Source organism: Telopea speciosissima, chromosome 5 (assembly GCF_018873765.1).
Source record: "Telopea speciosissima isolate NSW1024214 ecotype Mountain lineage chromosome 5, Tspe_v1, whole genome shotgun sequence".
Taxonomy (NCBI): domain Eukaryota; kingdom Viridiplantae; phylum Streptophyta; class Magnoliopsida; order Proteales; family Proteaceae; genus Telopea; species Telopea speciosissima.
In genome coordinates this window covers 10,430,061-10,443,062 of record NC_057920.1, presented here as the reverse complement: position 1 = coordinate 10,443,062, position 13,002 = coordinate 10,430,061, and the positions used below count along the sequence as shown (strand labels likewise).

The 13,002-nt window shown below is 41.5% G+C and overlaps 3 protein-coding genes across 3 annotated transcripts; all 3 read right to left on the bottom strand.

Annotated features, from left to right (window-relative positions):
• Positions 1–130: 130 nt before the first annotated feature.
• LOC122661862 (protein DETOXIFICATION 33-like) lies at positions 131–1,539 on the bottom strand. Its single transcript, XM_043857371.1, has 4 exons — positions 984–1,539; positions 651–889; positions 457–575; positions 131–364 (listed from the first exon to the last, which is right to left on the bottom strand). Exons 1-4 carry the CDS (start codon positions 1,037–1,039, stop codon positions 131–133), a joined length of 648 nt encoding a protein of 215 aa, XP_043713306.1. The 5' UTR covers positions 1,040–1,539.
• Positions 1,169–7,256, bottom strand: LOC122661861 (protein DETOXIFICATION 33-like). Its single transcript, XM_043857370.1, has 4 exons — positions 6,999–7,256; positions 1,752–1,947; positions 1,333–1,667; positions 1,169–1,240 (listed from the first exon to the last, which is right to left on the bottom strand). The coding sequence occupies exons 1-4, from the start codon at positions 7,254–7,256 to the stop codon at positions 1,169–1,171; spliced, it is 861 nt and encodes a 286-aa protein (XP_043713305.1).
• A 4,275-nt stretch (positions 7,257–11,531) lies between these two features.
• On the bottom strand, positions 11,532–12,308 carry LOC122661859 (21 kDa seed protein-like). Its single transcript, XM_043857369.1, has one exon. It carries the CDS (start codon positions 12,306–12,308, stop codon positions 11,532–11,534), a length of 777 nt encoding a protein of 258 aa, XP_043713304.1.
• Positions 12,309–13,002: the final 694 nt, after the last annotated feature.

The window sequence follows — 13,002 nt, the reverse complement described above, 5'->3', positions numbered from 1 at the left end:
TTCATAGAATAAAGTGTTCTCATTAGGTAGAATTTGAGAAAAATGCTACAAGAATTATGAAATTATCTCCATGTATCTTCAGTAGTAATTGAAACTTTAATCTATGTTATACTTCCCGGCCCTCTTCTGCTTATCCTCCCCATTGTCTAACACGGCTCTCTGCTTCTGAAGCCTGCAAGTCAGTTGAACAATAGTTTGTAAAAATCCATTTCTTCTCAGCCAAATCCAAATCCAAATCACATAATCTAGTCTTGGAAATGTTTATTAATATGATCACCTCCTTGTTCCAATTGGTGCGTGAAGTAACTATTACTAAGATTATGGTTTGCATAACAATGCCCCCAATCATCCCTCCCCAAATACCCTGCAACTCAAAAGAGAATTTTAGAAAGATTAAAATTTGATTTCGCTCCAGTAGTAATGCATTTTTTTCTAGATCATGTTCTGGTGTTTCACCTCAACCCCATAATCAAATTTAAACCCCAGAAGTAGGCCGGTGGGTAGTCCAACTATATAATAGCACCCAATGTTGATATATGCTACCAGTGCTTGCCATCCAGCTCCAACAGCAACACCTGGGAAATTGAAAACAAATCAGATTTTAATTTGAAGTAGTGTATGAATTGAAATTGAAGCTCATTCATACTTACCAGATATGACTATTTGAAGTCCATTTATAAGCACAGTAACTGCTAGCAAAGGTGCAATCTTGATGACTTCTTTCATCACTTCAACACTGTTGGTGAAAAGACGAGGAAAATAGTCTCTGGTTGCCAAGATTATTGTCATGTAAACCACTGCTATGGCCATGGACATTGCAGAAACCACAATCACTGCAAATTTTGCTGCTCGAGGATTACCGGCTCCTAGTTCGTTGGATACTCTCACGCTTTTTATGCGATTTTAAACGAAAATAGAAAATATTATTGAAGGATTTCAAACCCTACTATTTCATTAATTAACTTCATATAAGTGTACACAACCTTATTGCCGCATTGAGTCCAAGTCCAATCATGGCATTCCAGCCTCTTATGTTCATGCTGCAAAAAATTGGAATATGAACAATATTTAGTATTAATATTCTGTTGGAAAATCCATTACCAATTTACCATTAGATGAATGAAGCTAACAGTACTACTTTATACATTCTTACCAGATAGATAGGGCATCAACTGTTACTAATGGGTTCTTCAAATATCCTGTTATAACTATCAGCAACATCAAGTACCAAAATTCCAAACTGCCATCATGGAACAAAACCCATATAAGGAAGAGCAGCAATAAAACCAAAACAGAGAGAGAGAGAGAGAGAGAGAGAGACCATATCATTACACCAGAAGCCAAAGAAAGCTTCACAAAGCCATAGAGGTCTTTAAATGCTAGAAAAGAGAAACCAGTCCAAGCTCTATCAGTATTCCCCACTAAAATGTAGATCAAATGACCAAGGACGATCAGCCACCATGACAAGTCAAGGGCAATGGCAGCACCAACTAAACCCAAATCAATCTTCAATATGAGCAACCAACTAACAAATACATGTATCACCATAACTGTTCCTGACACCCAAGCCATTACCATCACTTTCCTCTGAGCCTGTAAAAACTTCTGTATTGGGTAATTTACGGAATATGCAAACAATTGGGGAAGAATGTAAATGGCAAACTTCCCTACACCCAAAAAAGAAAAGGGTTTTGACTGTTATGTTTGTCTATGGCAAGTTGGAGAGAGGGTGAAGGTGAGAGAGTACTAACCAGTGGCATCAGCAATCTCAGTGTTCTCGCCTAGAAGCTTGAGAATGGGAGGAGAGAACACATACAAAGGAACTAAAACAAGAGCAGTGCAAAATGAAATGACCCATGATCGCTGCAGGTAAATACCCAACATCGTAAGCTGTCCTGCTCCAAATGCTTGCCCGCACAACGTCTCTAACGCACTCGCCATTCCTAACTGCATCAATGCTTCCATACTCACATGTATTATGTATAGCTTACCTAATAATAAACATTAGGGAAATATGCAGAACAAATCATCCAGGCGTAAGGACCATTTAATTACTTGGGTTGATTGATGAGTTTTGAGCTGGGCTCAAGCTGACTCTTTTGTAAAATTGAAACTGAGCCTTAACAGTAGGTTACACAAAGTTAAAGCATAATAGGGATGGTGTTGAGAGTTATTGAGCTATAGTCTCACATCGGTTATTTGAGATGCTAGATGTGTCTTCATATATTATTGGGCTATCTTTCTATCAAAATTGCTTATATTTTTGAATTGGATGTCAGTGCCCAACCCTCTAATGGGTGTTGGATGTATTAATCAGAGAATGGGAGTGTTATACCCGTACCCCGGGATATAATTAAATATCATTTCTTCTCGTGACGTGTAGATACCGCTGCCATGTATGCTGGTGACCTGTTCTCCATGATGGTCAAACCTAGCTACAAAATCGTTGACCACAACACGGGTTTGCCTGTGGAGGAAAGATTCCTCAACCGCCAGTGGGGAAAGTTCGTTGACGGCGACTTCGTCGATTACCCTCCAAGTACCAGCCCGGGAAGCGAGGAGTTCAGGAGAGAGCATCCTGGACCGTCACCTCAGTTGGATATTTCGTTCGGTGATGAGCTTAGCATTGCCGTGGCGAAGCTGTTCGGGGTCATGGGTAATAAACCATGACAGGGGAAAGGTAAGTTCTAGCCTCAAGACTTATTAATTATTCTTCCCTTGGTAACCTCGAAGTGCGGGTCCGGGCTTGAACCGCTCGAGCTATTTCATGAGAGAAGGGAATAATTTAAGTTCGGGTCCCACGTACCTTTAGGAAGTACATTGGGGACTTATACCCATCTCTTATGAACCCATCTAAGAATGGGCTTTTCCCTAATTAAGGTTGTGGGCAGGCCCATTTAACCTATTGACCCAATGATGGGTTATTCCATCCACTTACCCACATGGAACTAATGGGTTGACCCATTAAGCCTCATGACCCATTTGACTAGAGGTACCCAAATACCCATTTATTATAAATGAGTCCATGAGGGAGAGAGAGAACATCACTTCTCCTTCATCATTCTCTTCTACCCTAAATCGTGGAGGAGAGAAAGAGGAGAGAAAGAGGAGAGGAAGAGAAAGAGGAAGGAGAGAGAGGCTTGGAGGAAGGTGGAGACCCCATCTCTTGGGCCATAAATCGTGGAGCTCTCATCTTGGGGGTAGGTAAGCTTCTTCCTTCTTCTATTTTGGATTTTAAAAGGGGTTGGGTAATGGGAGAGATTGACCTAGATCTCTCTTGGAACCTAGGGAGTCGATGGAGCATTAAAGCCAAGCTATGGTGGAGTTATTTCACTCCATTATGAGCTCTAATGTGAGGGTTCTCATTGCCATTTGAGAGATTTAAGGTTGGACCCTAATGAGCTTAGGATGGAGTTTCCTAGAAGTCCTTGAGCTTTAAAACCACTTGAAATGGGGTCCTTGGAGGGGAATCCTTCGGATTTTGGACCTGAAGGTGTGAGGGTTTACATGTGGGTTCAGACCTGCAAGAAACCACCCTGAAATTACCTTCCCGAGAAGGATTCTCGTGAAGGTCGGATTTACACTCGGTTTCGATTTTACGAAACCACATCCGCATCCGACCTTGACCAAAATTGTCCTGAGCCCCTGTGAAGGTCGGATTTACACTCGGTTTCAGTTTTCTGAAACCACATCTGCATCCGACCTTGACTAAAACTGTCCCGAACCCCCGGTTTCCTAGGATTTACATGTGGTTGCAGAATTTTGGCATGAAACCACTCCTGCAACCACTTCGTTCCTGAAACCTTATACTTAAGTGTTTATGGGAGACCTTTTGGGGATCCGTTCCCTTCGCTCGTTTAACCTTATTTCACTCTTTGTATAGGTTAAAATATTCTCTTTTGTGGCTTTTTGCTTGATCGAGGCGACAACTGATAATCTTGGTGCTTGGCGTATACGTTGTGAGTGGGTTTGGTCGTTTGGGCTTGTTATTATTATTGCAATATATATTATGTAATCATTATAATTAATAAGCATGTTTGCGCATATTGCATAATTTTATATCTATTTGTTATAATGTTGATTGGTAATGTTGTACCTTGATGGGTCTCGGTGCCGGTGGGTACCGGTGCCGGAACCCCGAACACTATATACATTTATGAAGAAATTATGTTGAATGTCATGTTGAATCGTATGCGCCGTGCGTCGCGTAACCGGCACTAAACCGGATGAAAAGTTGATGCGCCGGATTACCTCTCGGGACGATAGGACTTGCATGTAGTATATTTGTGGCTAGGATTTCACACCCTTATGCTACGACCCTTACCAACAGGGGTTTAGGTGTTGGGTAATCGCACACCGGATTCTCGTGGAGGTGGGAGAGGCCAATCATGGTAGTATTGGTTATCGGGTCCGCCACCGAGTGGTCTTGGAGGCTTCGATCGGCGTAGGTCCCACGTGACAATTGAGGTTTCATTGTGGCGATAAGTTAAGTGACCCACAGTGTCTCCCGAGTTGTCACAGTAGCATATGCCATTGACTTAGTTGTTTGTTAGGTGGAAAAATGGACTTAACATGTGCATGCATCATTGGACTATGTGAATTGCGTGTTTGTGCATTCCCATCCCCTCACTGGCTCAGTGGAGCTAACCCCCTCGTGCGCACACTTTTTAGATTATGGTGCAGGTGACGGATATCTCGCGGGACTTGGAGTTCAGCCCTCGGGATACGATGAGATCGGTGAGGAGGAACCGGAGGCCGTGTTTGAGGAACATGGCGACGGGTGTCCTTGCGACGATTGTGCCTACGGGCCGTGAGGATATTCGGGACTCGATCCCTTTTTGATCACTTTTGAGGCTAAGGCCTATGGTGAAATACTTACTGTAATACCATTTTTGATAGTTATTAGATGGTCATTGGAAATGTAACTAATTACTGTATTTATCATCTAGCTTTGAACATCTTGTAACTATTCGATTTATACGCTTCCGCAATACTACTGATCCTTGGAATGTAATATTCCTCTTTTCTGCATTCTAATATTATATTATGTTAATATTGGATATGACTGTGCGTTGGGACACTGTGTCAGTGATCCGGGCGGTTTAGTAGGATGACACGCGTCGTCCTAGTCACCCTTTATATGATAATATATTCCTTGTCTGGAATAGGGGCGTGACAGGGAGACAATGGAGAGAGGGAGAGAGAGAGAGAGGATGTACTGAATAGAGATGTGTTGAATGGCTAAGATGCAGAGAGGGGGATCTGACGATCAATAAGATACTAGCCATGTAAGATTCCATTTACACAGCCCTAATTAGGGGTTTAAGTTTGGCCCTATCGGCCCTAGCCCGCCCTGTGCCCAATCAAAGTCTGGCTAGATTTTTCAACCCTGAGGGCGGGGTTAGGGTTGAAAATTTTAGGCCCAGGGTCAGGGTCGGGCTGGGCCAGGGTTAAGCCTCGGGCTAGGCCCAGCCCGGCCCTGTGTTAGGTTATGCTTTACAATTTATTGATTATATTTTACAAAATTTATTTAGTATCTAATTATCTATTGGTTTACAAAAAAAAAAGGCTAGTTATCTATTGAACAAAAACATTTAAAATTTTAAGATTGAGTTAAGTTTTTGAATCCAAAGAAAAGTCTAATAGTCAATTGAGTATGAAACAAACCAATATCCAATCACATGAGATTGAACAATCAAGGCCAACCAGGCCCTAGCAAAAATTAGGGCCAATCATTGCCAACCTAGCCCTACCCGGCCCGAACAGGATCAATTAGGATCGGGCTGGGCTGAGTTGAGCCCGAAAAGGTTGGGCTTGGGCTGAAATATCTCAACCCGACCTAGGGCCGGGTTGGACTTGGGTTGAGCTAAGAGGACTCAGGGTTGGGCTAGGGTTTTACAAAACCCCACCCAACCCGGCCTTGTTTCACTCTGACCTACCGCTGATTACAAAATCGGGTAATACCCATTACCAAAATTAAAAGGGAGGGGATAGTACCATAATAGTTCTACACATAGTTGGAAAACCAGGGTTTGTTGGTAAAACCTGATCAATAGTAATGTGGATTCACTTAGTATTAAAAAGGACTAGACTCAGTCCGAATTTATCCGAGTCACTTTTTACTGGACTTTTTTTCCCTATCAAATAGAACTCATCAAATCTGGGCTCCGCCCAATAAGATGATGACATAAGAGAAGTGTGTTTCAAAGGAATCATGTTTTGTGTGTAAGTATTCAAGGGAGTTTTGACTTTTGATTGGTTTTGAGCAATGAACGATCAAGTTCCTAAAAACAATTTGGGTTGGGTTGTGGTGATGATGCAACGAATCCTTATGATGGATGAGCATGTTGAGGGGACTAAATGTAAACAGATAATTGAATATCCCAATTTGATTCACAACCCTATCCATTTAGAGATGTCTCTCTCCGATTAGAGGGTATCTAGATCCGAAGATATTTTAAGAAGAAAGACTAATTGTTCAACAAAAGATGACACAGTTGGTTCAAAATTTTACACCTAACTAGTAGCAATAATTGTTTAGTTATTGAGCTCCCCACCAATAAAAAAGGAGTAATCTTAAATATTTATTTGGAGAGAGTTTCTCTTCACTCACGATGGTCACAATTAGTCCAAGCTACCCTTAGAGTTGCATAAAAAAAAGGGTGTACCCAGTGCATTAGGCTCCCATCACTACAAGGTCTGGGAAGAGTCATAATGTATGCAGCCTTAACCCTGTTTTCACGGAGAGGTTGTTTCCAGACTCGAATTGCTAACCACTTGGTCAAAATGGAGCAATCTTATTGTTGCACCAAGGCCCGCCCTCCCTTAGAGTTGCATCCATTGGCAATAAATACACAGGATCTCGATCTTCACCATGGGTGAAGGAAAACACGATCCGTCCTCTTCCTTTTGTTGATATTAACTTAACAGATCGTTGATTAATAAAAATTTTACATTCAGCTAAGACAGAGTTAGGTGGAGCTAATTAATAGGATTACCATGATGCCAAAGGCAAATCCAGCAACAACAGAACTCGCCATAGAAACAGCAGCGAGCTGAATGGTTCCAACATGCCCTATGAAGGTCTGAGTGATGGCAGTGAGTGTGTATTGACATATGGAAGTGAAGATTGCTGGACCTCCAATACTCCATAGCTTCTTTGACTCCACACCTACCTGCTTGATCAGGTCCACTGTAGGGTTATTAGTCTTGTGCCCTTCATGGAGTTGGAGCAGTAATATTGAATCCTCCTCCATTTCACAAAAATTTCCTGATCGATCCTCTCGTGAGACTCAGCTTCTGCGTCTCTTACTTTATAATAATACTATTCATCCATGGTTAGCCTACAACCGTTCAATTCTTCCAAATTTCTAATCCATAAAAGAAGAAAATTCTAAAGCTGAATAACGGTTTGATACAGGACAAGAATGGAAAAAAGGGAGGAGTAGCCCACCATGAATTGAAAAGAGCTTTGGAAGATGGAAACCAGAAAAGACTCATGCATGCATGCAAACCAATCCAATCAAATCAAGTTGAGCAAAATGATGTGTTCTTGACCAATCAGTAGCTAGTCAACATGATGGTTGCTCGGCAACTACAAGTCTCCCCCTCTCTTGAATCCAGAGTCTCTAGCCTTGGAGATCGACAAGTCATTGCCAAGAGGGTCCGTTGGAATTGATGGATTATTAATGAATCAGGTAGGAATGCCGTGAAAGGTAACCTAACTCGCGACTCCTAATTTGGCCTTTTTGTCTAAGTAGGCTTGGCGATTACTTTAGAGAAAGAACGCTACCTGGTCGCATGCAGTGTGAAATGATCATCGTACCCCCATGAAAAGGTGAAAATCTTTGGGAGTGCGACGATCATTTTGCACGGACCTGTGTCCATGAGCATCATTTTGCTTTTTCCCTATTAATTAATCTTTTGTAAATTATTTTCAAACATGCCACGGGATTTTGCCCAATTATGTATAGATACTCTCTATTTGATATTTTTCCTTGGGGAAAATGCACACCTTGTCGAGCATCTCTTTTGTACATAACTAAACACCATGAATCAAATACACATCAATCGTCATTAGTACACCAAAATTCATATTGCTGAATTGCAACGATTAGGGCTTCTTAGGTTAAGGGACCAATTGTAAGCTTCTGAAAAGAATCTTATTTCATACATCTGACAGTAGTAATCCATTCAAGATTCTCATGTGATCCAGTTCAATGTACATGTGTCCACTCACATTTGTGTTATGGAATCAACATTCCTTATAACACACGATGTGATGATCATATAAACAGAATGACCAATTTTGTCCCAAACCGTGAACGACTTTAGGTTCTATGGATAACCAAAACCCATTGATAATATGCAGTCATAAACATAAATAAACTCTTTGCCCACTGTTACGCTTACACTGTTCTATCCTTGGGAGGCATCAGTGCTAATGCGCACACTTCAGATGATTATAGTAAATTTTGTTAGAAAATCCTTGGGTGTTGTGAAACCCAAATCCATCTCCATACAGGAATCTAGAACACGATTAAATAAAAAAAAAAAAGGGGAAAGCAATGTGTACCTTGCACCCGCGTATGTTGGAGAAGAATAATCTCCTCTGTGTCGCCATCCTTTGCCTTGAAACTTTGATCATGATCTTCTCCAGTCTTCTTGCCTCACACACCTCATATTCTTAGTGGGAAAAACCAAGAATAAGATCAAGTGACTGCAGGGACCCTAACCATGTATTTATAATAAATACAAAATCCTAATCCAATCCATCCCACAATGAAAAAAACTAGTATACCCCTATTAACCTTAAAGTAGTCCCAAACCAAGTTTATGCCCATGGACCCACACCAATAGCTAGGGCATAATTAATTAAGCCCAATAAATATTTGGAAATATCTTACAGATATTTCCAAGAATTAGCTCTGCCATATGTACCATTTCTGATTATGTGAATTCTAACACTTAGTACAACGATTTTTAAGCACTTTGGAGGGAAAATTTGGAGTTATCAAATTTTAGATAAAATGAAAAAAAAAAATTTTAAATCTGAAATGAAAAGAAATACTACTAATAATAATAGGACAACATCATGCATTGAAGTAGTAGAATTGACATAGATAATAAAAATTGTCAAAGCCAAATGACCTAATCAGAAAATTAAGGAGTAATTAATGTCAGGATATAATTTTCCTCAACAAAATTTAATATCCTTGGTTGACTAGAATACTACAAAATTGCTTCAACTGTTGAGTAAATGAAATCCTCTTTCTCCCCATGAGGTCCTTCCAAAGATATTATTGCCCAGCTGCAGCTAAAGACTAAAGTTCTTCACCCTTGAGGCCGAAAAACAGAAAAAGAAGAAAAAAATGGATTGATGAAAGAACCAAGCCCTCTGCCACAGATCCTCCCCATTTTTTAATACGATTCTCGGCTTCAGAGGCCTGCTAGAAAGTTGCAAACAAGCTAATAAAATTAATTTGATTTATCTATTAGCAGTCCAAACACCAAAAATTTCAATAACTCAAATGTAAGGTCTGTTTAGAAGGAGGATTTCAAACAGGCCTTAATCTATGGAAATTAATTGAGACAAAACTGGTTGAAGGATGCAAGTTTGGCCCAGGCAAGCTGGCCTGAGCCTGCCCAAAATCCATCATGAGCCCAGTAGGGCCTGGCCTGTGCACCCATGGTCATCTTTTTTTCTTGTGTGTTCTGAACAAAAAGTTCTCTTTTTGGTGAGAAATCTTCCTTCAAGAGACTTACCAGATAGAGATGGCATCAACTGCTGCCATGAAATGGAACCAAACCAATTAATATCAGGAACCAATAGCATAAGCCATAAAGGGTGGTGGAGAAAGACAGAGTTACTTAAAAGTGTAGTGCCAAACCATAACAGTATAGCAGAATCCAAGGAAAGCTTTATAAAGCCAAAGAGATCTATTCTTCTCCAACTTAACCAACACCACTCCTGCTACTGCAGCCATTAAAGAACTTCCCCTGTTCTGTATTGGGAAATTCAATGCATATGCAAACAATTGTGGCAGCATCCAGATGGCAAACTGCCCTGCACCAACAAATTTCAAATTGAAATATTTATGGATCCCAAATCCTCATGTTTGTCCAATCAAATTGGTGAGAGAGATAGAGAGAACTACCTGAGATCTAGAACAATTTTCAACTATGGATGTGTGGAATGTTTATTTATCAGAAGAAACGTTCATTGGGGGGAGTGTACTACCCATGCAAAGACACAGTGGTGGTGAAATGACCACGCCACCCCCAATGAAAGGTAGAAATCTCGTCCCCATGATGCTTCTGCTTGCACTGTCATTGGCCCCTGTGCATGCTTCCCCACAGAGAAACCCCCCCCCCTCTTCCTTTACTTATTTTATTCCAAGGACCTTTAAATGTATTCTCTTTTTTTTTCTCCTTTTAGGAAATACCAAATCTTCCACCCGTAATATTTTCTTAACGTACCAAATTTTCCATTATTATACAGAGATAAAAAGGAAGAGGGTAGTGGAAGGGAAATTAACAATAAGAACAAGCTCGATCAGACTAAACTTAGAGGATATCTCCAAACAAAAGAAGGCCTCGTTGCTAGCAGTAGGTCCTGAGGGTAGTGCTTGAGCTCCACTTTATTGAAAACAGACAACGATTTAAACCTCGATGAGATGAAGATCTGAGATCGCATGGTATCTCTAAATATGCCTTGATTTTAACCGTCACCCCCTCACCCCATCTTTTTCTCCTCCTCATAAGAAATGACCTTGCTCTCTTCCTACATAAGATATCATTTTATTCCACGTCTTTGGTGTGGTCCCTGATTTTGCTTGGTGAGAGAACCCAGATCATTATCCGCTGCTGTAACTGCAGCGTTGCTGTACTCATCATTTGGCGCTGCAGGTGCCATGTGTGTGCAACGGGCCCCACATGGCACACATGGCACCTGCAACACCGCACGATGAGTCCAGCAGTGGATAAAAATCCAAAAGAACCCTTTCCTTAAAGTTATTTTCCTAATTTTTAATAGGGCAAAAAAAACATTGTGAGGTCGTGTGGCCCTTATGCTTAAACACAAGAGTGTGTGAATTACAAAATCCACCCCCAATGAAATAAAATAATTTCATCCATATTGATGCGGATGATGCCCCTTTGCACTCTCATTGCCGTCGGCTCATACTGGTGCAAGGGCCACGCCACCAAGCAATGATCTTTTTACCCTAAAGTTTACCACCTCAAAATATAAAGGGTTCAAAAAGCTATTGAAAAGTAAGAAATTGGAAATGCAAGCAGAGAAAGAGAGATCAAAATTGATTGATATTGGATAGAACAATCAAAGGCGACTGATTAACTAATGTTGCTGCGGACAGAACTTTTGTTGTAAATTTTTCCTTTTGCGTGGTTGGAGAATTAGAAGAACTTTTGGATCGGTTTACTCATTCCTTCTGCTATTATTCCCGCTCGATCAGCCAGCGTCATAGCCAGACTCTTTCTTCTCTTATTCCATTCAACTCTGCTTTCTTTCTCTATTCATCTTTGTTGTTGCTGTCGTGGGACTGCCTAGCTCTGACGAAGACGAAAGGGAACTCTCGGTGCTCTGAAACCGATAGCCATCGCTCGCTGTTCTCCTTGGTAATCCCAACCCTCCCGCACACCACATGGCACGACTCGCACACGTTGGGACAGTAGACGATCCTATATACAGGGCTACCCTCGCTTATCCTCTCGATTCTGAACCAGTTCCTCACTGTCGACTCCCCTGGGTGCCCTGGCTTCCCCTTCACCGTCACATACCTCAAACTCGAATTCTTTGACGACCACCACCACCATCCTCCGGATTGCTCTCTCCTCTGTTCCACCTGCCACACCCTATTGTCCATCCCAGAGAAGCAAATGTTCATGTCCATTGATTCCCGAATTATCATCGTTCCCTCTTCTTCTGCAGACGGCAAATCCAATTCTGGGTGTTCTGAGGATGCTGGAGAGAACATCACTGGGGTTCCCATGTTCCTGTCGTAGGAGCTCTGCTTCACTGTTGGGGTATGGGCCGTGTGACTTTGACTGGTGGAGCTCTCTCTCCTTCCTAGAGAAACACCTCCGCCGCCGCCTCCCCTGATTGCGGAGACAATGTAGTACGGCATCCCTGCTTCGAGCTCATTGCCATCGGTATCATGCACTGCAGATTGATGGTCGAGCTGCTGGTGGTGGTGGTGATGGTGGTGGTGGTGATGAGAGAAGCCATCTATGACCTGAACGAAGGCCAAAATCGACAATCCCAAAAGGAAGAGAACTCTGTTCCACATGATGATCGTAGATGGTTGTAAAGCAAACTGCGTTAATGGAATGCTTGAGTATTACTGAATTTGAGAAGTGAGGTCATGGAAGGGAAGGTTATGGTTTGGCCAATTTATAGGGTGATGAGCGTAACGAGGTTGGATATAATTTCTCCCATTTCAATGGATCTGGGGGACACTTGTTGAAGATTGCCTGATCAATGCCTGTTTGAACGAAGTGATTGGGATCTGGGGAAGATTCAATTCAATGTCGGAACGAAAACCACTCCACTGATTCGTTAACGAGTGGATAGAAATTGAGACCCCTCATCGACGACAACCCCTAACCCTTTCGCCCACTGTGTCAGTGCGTCTACAACCTCAGGCGACTCCAAGTCTCCAACAACGGTGAGTGGCTACGGCTCAGGTGACCCTGACGACTGTGTGTTTCCTCATACTCTAGTGACTAGTATTCTGCGATCTTATTGTTACTCTTTTTTCTTCCATGGACTCTGGTTTTCTTCTCTTCATCTTTCAACTATGATTTTATCCTCTTTTTTTTTTTTTTTTTTAATTTCTTATTCTGATTCTTCTCTCTTCGATTCTGGTTTTCTCTTCTTCTTTTTTCCCCCCTAATTCTTCTTCTTCCTGAAATTCTATTCTTCACTATTTTTTCCTTCTTCCTGTAACCTTGTTTTTTCTTTTTATTCTTCTTCATGCTACT